Here is a 9,400-nt window from a genome sequence, read left to right on the forward strand (position 1 = left end):
GAGGGACGCTGTCATTGCCCACCCACACTTTATATGCGAGGAAACTGAGGCGTCGAGCAGCCATGTCCAGAGTCACAGGGCTGTGGGCACCAGCTTGGCCACCCTGGGGCTGCCTCTGGAGTTTCAGCTTTTTTTTTTTTTTTTAAAAGACTTATTTATTTATGTGTACAGAGCTGGGGTACAGGCCAGAGGTGAGAGTGGGGTGGGGGAGAGGATTCACCAGAGGCAGTATGGAGAGCAGAACAGGCAGATGCACTGAAATCCACTGCTGAGGGGAGCAGCAGGGAGACAGGAGGGGTCTGCTGCGCCCCGTGGGTCACTCCCTGGCTGGGGCTCGAATTCGTGTTGCTGTGGCTGTAACAGCTTCATAGTGCTGCGCTTTTGTGCCACCAGGGAGAGCCCTGGACCTTCAACTTTTAGTGTCAACTTCTGCTGCCCAGGTTACAACGTGGGGGTCCTCCCGTGGCTTCCCATGTCACCATTCTCTCTGCCTTCCAGTAGTTTCTAACCCTTGGTTCGAGAGCCACAAAGCCTCTCTGAGCCTCTGCAGAGACCCTGGCGCCCCCGCAGGCATCTCCCTGGGTCAAACCACCACCTGTCCGCCTCTCCTGGGCCCGGCACGCCTCGTCATTGTGCCCCCGCCTTCACGAGGGACCAGGCAGGGCAGTGGGGTGATGGCAGCCATGACCTGGGCCCGGGTACCCCACGCTGCTGTTGCTCTGCTGGGTGACCACTGCGCGTGTCCATCCAGGAGCTGCAGTGCGACGTGTCCGTGGAGGAGGACAGCCGGCAGGAGTGGACCTTCACCCTGTATGACTTTGACAACAACGGCAAGGTCACCCGAGAGGTGAGTGCCCCTGCGCACCACACCCTGGTGTAGCCAGGGCCTCTGCTGCCTCCCTACCCTGCTCCTCCTGGGGCCATTGAAGGGTGGGGCAGGGAGTGCAGCTACTGGAGCTTCAGGCCCAAGAGGGGAGTGGGAAGAAGTGACAGGAAGGGGCCTTGGGCTCCCTTGGGGGAAGGCAGCACAGAGCCCCCAGGCCTCCTTCGAGGAGGACCGTGGCCCAGTCTTGTCCTGGTCTGCTCCCTCCCCTCTGGCTCCGGAGCTCTGGGCTGGGCTGGGGCTAGTCGGGCCACGACCCTCCTCAGCCATTTTGCCCAGGAGCCAGGGCTGCTGGGCACCCCAAGGTGTGCCCACAGGGGAGGGAGCCCCAAGAGCTGCCGGCACCTGATCACAGTCTGTCGAGCCTGCTCTTGCCCTGACCCTCCGCATGCCTGTGTCTCGCCCTCCGCCTCCTCCCATCTGTCCTCCCTGTTGCCCTGTCTCTACGCCCTGTCAGTACCTAGGTGCCTGGGTGTGCTACGTACCAGGTGCACAGGCACACTGGGGCACAGCACGGACACAGCTCCCAGCTCTGCGATGCCCCCGGAAGAGGGAGGCAGCCCCCAAGCCAGTTTAAGAGAGCCAGTGGTGGCCTCCAGGCTGGCCAGGGTTGCATGGGGCCTCCCTGAGGAGGGCGCTGGGCTGAGCTCTGCAGCTTCCAAGCTGTGGGCAGAGCGGGCAGCTCAGAGGGGAAGGCCTGCTGTCAGGTGCCGAGGCTGCGTGTCGGGAGAGACAGGGCTGCCAGCAAGGCGGGTCACGTGGGGCTCTGAGGCCCAGGCAAGCCACCTAGCCATGACTCCAGGCGTTCAGGGAGGCCAGTGAAGACGGGTGTAAGCAGGGCGTGACCTGGTCTGAATTATCGCAGGGTCTCCACGCGCCTGTGCCCGGAGCCTGGATGTCTGTCACCCTTCTGCCTACTTGCCCGCTCCTCTACTCCTTGCTGGCATCCTCTCCCTCCTCGGGAGGCCCTGCCTCTCGCTGCAGGTCCGCACAGGAGTCTGGCTCGCGTGGCTGCACACCTGCCCTCGCCCACCTTCAGGCGTGTTCCCAGAGAGCACTGGAGCTTTGCTATCTCAGCTCCCGACCCTTGTTCGGGGCTAAATATCTCCTTTTCTGCAGATGGTGCAGGAGAAACTGCCAGAGAGCAGGCCTGCTGCTCAATAAAGCCACCTCCTCCTCAGGCTGTGGCGTAGGTAATGTTTGAATGGGTTGGTGGGAGAAACTGCGAGTGACTTCCAATTGGTAGGGCTTTTTGGAACGGAGGTGCGAGGTCCAGCATGAACATGCTGCGATGGTAGTTAAGACTCGGCTGAGGGCCCTGCCTCAGGCATGGCTGGATCCAGCGACCTGGTGTCTGAAGGACTAGCTTCTCTTCACGACGTTGCTGCTTCTGCGTTCTCTGCTATCAGGCAGGCTCTCCCCTTGACAGCAGCAAGTTGGAGGTTGGCTCTCTCCCAGCTTGTCAACAACCTCCCACAGTCAGGGATTCCAGAACCAAATCTCATGGGCCCAGTTGCATCACACGGCTGACTCTGAACCGGCATTGTTGCCTTTGTGATGCTTGAAATGGCTGAGCTGTGTCATGTGCTGATTCTGGAGCTGGAGGGACGTTCTCTGACACATGAGCTGCGTAACTGGAATGGAAGGGGGGGACCTTCATCCCTGCAGGTTCAGCATCCACAGACTCAGCCGACTGCAGGTAGAAATACCTTCTGTATGTTAAGCCTACATGTACGCAACATACGCACATCTTTTTCATGTCATTATTCCCTAAATAATACTGTATAACACTATCTACAAAGCACTGGCGTGTGTTAGGTGTTCCAGGTAATCAGAGATGACCCAAAGCCACAGGGAGGATGTTTGTAGGTGACGTGCAGAAACAACGCCATTTTCTGCAAGGGACTTGAGCATTGGATTTTGGGCTTCGAGGGAGGACTGTAACATCAAAGATCATTATCAGATAAAGAGGGGGACTCCGAGCAGGCCAACGCCGCAGAGGGCCTGGGAGTGCTTGGCGGCCCCTCTTGGTTTGGGACCCCATGGAGGGGAGGATGGCGAGGTGAAACCCCAAAGCCCCTCCAGCTGTGATGCTTTGTGCAGGGTTTTCCAGAGTGAGGGACCCTGTATCTTCTGAGCCTATCAGGGAGGCAGCCGGCATTTCCATACAGGGACATGTGTTGCAGGTTGGAAACCTGGGTACCTGGGCTCTTCTGGGGTGGCCCTGCTGTGTAGGGCCACTTGGGCGGAGACTGGATTGGTCAGGGCTGTGGTGGCAGCTCCGGTCTCGACACCAGGGACCTGCCGGCTGCCTTCATCTTTCATTTCTGGTCAGAAGGTGCAGAGAAGCCTCACATGCTGACCGGGGGAGGTTTGTCCCCCTCTCAGAGATCTCGGGGCACCCTGTGGGTGGACACTGCTTTCGGGGTCTGCACTGCTCTTCTCTCCCCTTGGTAGCAAAGGGGCGAGCAAGAAGAGGCTGTCCAGGAGGGCGTCTCAGGCCGCCCTGAAGAACTGTTCACCGGGTCATGTCTTCCTGCTACCGAGAGCAAGGAGGTTGGCCTCCTGTCCAGGAAGGACCAGCCTGGTGTCTCCCCTGTCTATCTTTAGCCCCGAAGCCACTCCTCAAGCCTGGCTTAAATACCTTTCCCTTCCACGTCTCTGGCCATAGCATGCCAGCAGCCTCTCCATCTCTGCGGACTCAGCCCGGGGCTGGCGTCTGGGCTGCCTCCACCGCTCACAAGAAGGCTCCTGTTATCTGTAAGACGCCAGCTCGTGCAGTACATTCCCGCAGCCCCACTCCTGTGCGCGGCTGAGCAGCCGGCAGAGCCGACCTTGTGACGGGATTGCCACGGCCTGCTTGTGCCTCGACCCTGAACAGGCCAGAGCGGCTGGGCTGGCACCTCAGGGCCCCAGGCCTGGCCCGTGGTACTTGGAGGGTGATACTGGTGGACTTCAGTCACCTCATTTTTAAAATGGAGACAATCTGCTCCTTTTGTGGGCTTCCCAAGGTGCTGAGGGAGTGTGGGCACGTGTGGCTGGGCAGAGAGCAACGGGAAGGAGAAGAGGGGGAAGACAAGTCCTCTGTGAGCCTCACCAGAAGAGCTGGGGCCACCAAGCGAGCCAGTGAGAGATGGGCTGGCACCTGCGTCAAGAACTGATGGTCCCCACAGTCCCAATCTAGCCCTCATCTATCCAGGACCATGTCCCCAAAGGAGTTTGTTAAAAATGAAAATAGCGCAGGGAACAAAAGTAAAATAGGCAAAGTGGACATCACAATTGGAAGCTGCACCAGAGGGCATTCTCAGTAGTGAACGGGAAGCTGAAGTGAATGGCAAATTACACATCTGATAAGGGATTAATACCCACGATATATAGAGAGCTCCTACCACTCACCAGTAATGAAACAGCTCAAGGGGCATAAGAAGACATCTTTCCAAAGAAGATAGGCTAATAGCCAGTGTGCACATGGAAAGATGTTGACTATCACCTGGGAAACAACTCCAGACCACAGGGAGATACCACTCACACCCACCAAGACAAGTCCCACTAAGGTGGGAATGTAAAATGGTCCAGCTGCGGTGGTAAACAGGATGATGGCTCCTCAGGACATTATGTATAGAATCACCCTATCCTAGAACAATCTAGAAAGTCCACTTCTGGATTTGCACCAACAGAGTTGAAAGCAGGGTATTGAGAAAATACTTAATACCTGTGTTCATCACAGTATTTTTCACAGTGGTCAAAAGGTAGAAGCAGCCCGAGTGTCCAACATATGGATGGATAAACAAACTGGTACATGTCGATGTGGAATACTACTCAGCCATGAAAAGGAAGGAAATTCTGATACTTGCTACAACATAGATTAAAGATATTATACTAAAGTGAAAGCCAGTCACAAAGAGACATATAATGTCTGAATGCACTTAGAGGTGGACCTAGCATAATCAAATTGGTAGGGAAAGAAAGACGTTGGGTGGGTGTCAGATTTGGCAGGGAAAGAAGATGGGCAGTTGAAACACATGAAATTCATGGCCAATGTCAGAGATAATGAAGATGTAACAGGAGAGTCTGGATTGCTGGCTTCTCTGGGGTCACACAGCTTGCGTTGTCACGGGCTGGTCAGCTAAGCAGAAGCTGCTCCCTTCTGTGGGTACAGCCAGAGCTCTTGACCCTACCACTCATGGCCACCCAGCCACCCACTGCCTGGCTGTGGCAGTCCTTCATGTTGCAGCTGCCTAAGGCATTAGGGCTGTGAGTAAAGGGTGGCATGGGGCAGACAAATAACTGTCCAGGAGCCTGGCCTTCAGAGAGCAAATACCTTTTCTGGAGGTTTTCAACATTAAAGATGAATTCCCCACCGCCCCCCACCCCCAGTAGATAAGTGACCTTAGCAGATTCCCAGAACATAGAGGGAATGAGGAGGGACCTGGCCCACCCCTCCATGCCCTAGTCACGAGTCTTTGAGACACCTCATGGCACATGAATTGGAGAGGAGATGAGATCTGGCCAAGCTCTCACAGAAAAGTTTATCTTAGGGCCACATCCACTCTTACATTTGGCCTGGGGCAGACGCTGGCACAGCCCTACTTCTAGTTCTCCCTGGTCCACCTCTAGTCATCTGTTGCTACCTGGTGGACAGCGCCCACCAGAAGAGCCTTCTCAGGGGGCTGGGCACTGCCTCAACCCTGCAGGACAGCCCAGAATTACAAGGGGGCTGCCCTCTGAACCAGCACGGGATGGGGTTCTCTAGGCAGCTCCACAGTCATGCCACGGCCCCATGTGACTGAGCGGGGTTGTCCACTCCATACCTACCCGTCGCGGCATCGATGCCCCTGCTCTGGCCCACCCCTGCCAGCTCCCTAGGCTCCCCTCCGCTGAACCAGAGCAGAATCGGTTCCTCAGTTTGCACCAGGTCTTGAAGGCACATGTGGCCTCTGCTTCTTTCCCCAGGACATCACCAGCCTGCTGCACACCATCTACGAGGTGGTTGATTCCTCTGTCAACCACTCCCCCACGTCAAGCAAAACTCTGCGGGTGAAGCTCACCGTGGCCCCCGACGGCAGCCAGAGCAAGAATAGCATCCTTCTTAATCACCCAGGTGAGGAGGCCACCGGACTCTCAGGAAGGCCCAGATCCCCACTTGGGAATGAAGGGAGGGTGTCTGGGGTGGGTGCTGGGAGCTACATTGTGGACAGGTAGGATGTGGGAGATGCTCAAAGGGTAAGATTTGGAAAAAGGTTGAAGAGGGAGAGGATTCCCCATGGAAGCCTCTGTGTGAGCAAGGTGTTGGAGGTGGGGACGGGGGGATGGCCAGCAGCCAGAACCCAGGCCTGTGCTGTGATGGGGAGGTGAGCACGGAGGCCAGGTGAGGAGTCTGGTGAGGCTGGGGGAGGAGGTGACAGGACAAGCCGCTTCTTAAGACCTCTAGTCCCGGCTCAGAGAACCCTTCCCAGAGAGCCGTGGTGAGGCTGCCGTGGCCATTCTGGAAGGTCTGTGCGCCAGGCAGCTGGGAACCCCTGGGCAGGGCTGGGAGGCTGGCAAGCTCAGAGGCAAGCTGCTCACCGGGCTGTTTCTTGGGTGGGACTCAGACCTGCAGAACACAAGGCCCAGAGCAGAAACCAAGCCCGCAGAGGAGCTGCGAAGCTGGGAGAAGAAGCAGCGAGCCCCCCTCAGGTACCGTGGGTGGGGAGGGGAGGGGAGTGCAGCCCGTGGGCCTGAGCATGTGTTGAGCGCTGGCTGTGTACCTGCCTGTGAGGGCTTCTGGGCAGGGGCCTCCAGGCTCTGGCCTCCCAGGAGGTAGGGATTTCAGAAGATGAGTCGAACTAGGGAATACCACCCTGGCTGAACAGTGGTCTGCTTTGCGTTAGCTAACTGCTTTGCCCACCCCCACCCCCAACACGCACACATTCAGAGGGTTAGTGCTGGGCTGCGGGCCAGTTGTGGGGTCTGCCAGCCTCAAGTGCGATAGCTGTGCGGCTTCTGCTCCCACAACCCCTGGGAAACCAGGACAGGCGTTAGGCACCTGCCTGTGCTGGGTACACAGGGTTTGGGGCTTCGGGGTGTCCTTAAGTTCTTCACCAGTAACCCCCTCTCTTTTACTTTGGGCCTGTTCAAGTCCTTCCAGAGGTCCAGAGAAGCTGGCGGGGTCTGTCTCTCCACAGGCCCTGTGGGAGACAGAGGCCCAGGTTGCCGAGACGACCTCTCCCTGGCTTCCCGGCTGCCTACGGGGCTGCCCCGCACCACCCAGGCTGTACCCACCCGCTCACCACCTTCCTGCTGCAGGTTCCAGGGTGACAGCCGTCTGGAGCAGTCCGGCTGCTACCACCACTGCGTGGATGAGAACATCGAGAGGAGAAACCACTACTTAGACCTCGCCGGGATAGAGAACTACACGTCCCAGTTTGGGCCTGGTAAGGGTGCCCCTGCCTCTGCCTGGTGGGGTGAAGGGAGGGTGGGAGTGGGTGGTGTGGCTGCTGTTGCCCTGGCTGGGAGAGGGCGTAGCTTTCGTGGCAGGTAGTCTTCGTGATGACGTTAAATGTGTTTTAAAAATTAAGACAACACACACACAAAGGTCAACAAAATCAAATACTATCTGAGAGCGACGGTGGGTGCCTGGCCCAGACACCCCCGTTCAGCCTACCCAGCCCCGTCCCCCTCTCGGCAGCCATCTTGTTCTGCTCCTGGCTTCTTAGCTTTTGCTAAGATAAAGGCAGGGAGAGCTCGCACCATCTCACTTCCCCCACCGCCTTTCACCCTTCCTCATCCTATGTTTAACCCTCTGTGGGTTCCCTCTAGCTCAGGGGTGCTCCTGTCAGTGTCCGGTGTCCCCAGTTATCAGTGTGTCTGCCTGTGCTGGCTCTCTCTCAGGGGAGAGTTATTTTTAAAGGCCTAACAGATTCTTCCCAATGAACAACGATAAAGCTCCATCCCGTGAGACTCCCCCAAAGACAGCGAGGAGTAATGGGGAACCGCAGGGGGACTCTGACAAAGGTCTTTATCTGAGAACTGGGGCTGGGGGTGGTTTGGGGTCACGGTGCGCGCGCAGTAGGTGGTCATGGGATATCTGTTGCACTGGTTCTAGGCTCCGCGTCAGCCGCCCAGAAGTCAGAACTGCACCCCCGCACCTCCAATCCCACTCGGTCTCGCTCCCATGAGCCGGAAGCTGTGCACGCCCCTCACCGAAAGCCCCACGGCGTGGACCCAGGCTCCTTCCACTTCCTTGACGCCCCATTCGCCAAGGTCTCCGAGGTCCAGCAGCGGCTCCGGGGCACCCAGGACGGGAGCAAGCACTTTGTGAGGTCCCCCAAGGCCCAGGGCAAGGGCGCGGGTGTGGGCCACGTGGCCAGAGGGGCGAGAAGCAAACCCCCGCTGGGACCTGCCATCCCGGCGGTGTCCCCCTCCGCCCACCTGGCCGCCAGCCCGGTCCTCCTCCCCACCCTGGCACCCCTCGGGCACAAGAAGCACAAGCACCGGGCCAAGGAGAGCCAGCCGGGGTGCCGGGGCCTGCAGGCGCCGCTGGCCGTGGGTGCTGTCTCGGGGCGGGACCAGGTGAGGGAGCTGCCCGCCGTGGTGGCGTACGAGAGCGCGGCCGGCCAGGCGGTGCAGAGACACGAGCACCATCACCACCACGAGCATCACCACCACTACCACCACTTCTACCAGACATAGAGCCCCGAGCCCGCCGCCACAGGAAGGACCCCCACCCCGCCCCCAGGCATTCTTCTATTAATTATTGTTATTATGGCGATTATTGTTATTAATAATTATTGTTACTCCACTAATATTCAGCTAGCCTCCATGTAGGAGATATATGGAAACACAGAACTAAACTTTTATTTATATGTTGTGGGGACTGCATAACTCACCCAAGAAGTGACTCTGGGTTCGGAAGTGGCCTCTACATGGCAGGGGCTCCCGGGGGTCGGAGCTGCCGCCTCCAGGCGGGGTGCCCACACTCTTCCCAGCCTGAGGGCGCCCTGGGCCGGAGCTCTGGCTGACCCGGTCTCTTCCAGGAGAACACCCTCCCTGGCCTGGCTTCCAGAAACCCTCGAAATCTCCGAGAAGATAAACAGCTGCTACCTCTTAGTGTTATTCTGATTTTATTTTGCCCTTGACCGACTGTAACACCCCACAAGGGATTTCAGCGGACTGCAGGCACCACCTGCCCGGCCGGCTGCTGTGTTTTGATGTCCTGACCTAGACTCCTTAGCTGTCCTTTCTGGAGTCATCTTCCACACCTCCAGTGGGATCACGCCCTCGTCCCTAAACAGCCCCTCTTTTCTGCCATGCACAACGTGAAAATACACTTCGCCTCCTCTTTCCTCCCTGCTCCTCTCCTCTTTAAAAGACGCCCCTATTTAAAGACTGCCCCTGAAACCAGCCTTCTCCTTTTGGGAACCTCCTGCGAGGGAGCCCACTACATAAATAATCATGGTTTTCCCAAGATGGGGCAACTGTGTGTCGTTGGTTATGACCGAAGACGTGCAAACCTCGAGTTCTGCCGCTGGCTAATAG

The 9,400-nt window shown here is 57.7% G+C and overlaps 1 protein-coding gene across 1 annotated transcript in view; it reads left to right on the top strand.

The window, feature by feature from the left end:
- The window catches only part of NKD1 (naked cuticle homolog 1 (Drosophila)), a 111,037-nt gene extending 102,066 nt beyond the window's left edge, over positions 1 to 8,971 (top strand). Inside the window, exons 10-14 of the mRNA XM_012733163.1 lie at positions 752 to 847; positions 5,837 to 5,984; positions 6,475 to 6,559; positions 7,169 to 7,296; positions 7,968 to 8,971. Coding sequence (XP_012588617.1) covers positions 752 to 847; positions 5,837 to 5,984; positions 6,475 to 6,559; positions 7,169 to 7,296; positions 7,968 to 8,554 — 1,044 coding nt within the window. The 3' untranslated portion in view covers positions 8,555 to 8,971. The remainder of the gene's footprint in view (positions 1 to 751; positions 848 to 5,836; positions 5,985 to 6,474; positions 6,560 to 7,168; positions 7,297 to 7,967) is intronic.
- Positions 8,972 to 9,400: the final 429 nt, after the last annotated feature.

This window comes from Condylura cristata, unplaced genomic scaffold (genome assembly GCF_000260355.1).
Source record: "Condylura cristata isolate star-nosed mole 26May11 unplaced genomic scaffold, ConCri1.0 scaffold00039, whole genome shotgun sequence".
NCBI lineage: Eukaryota > Metazoa > Chordata > Mammalia > Eulipotyphla > Talpidae > Condylura > Condylura cristata.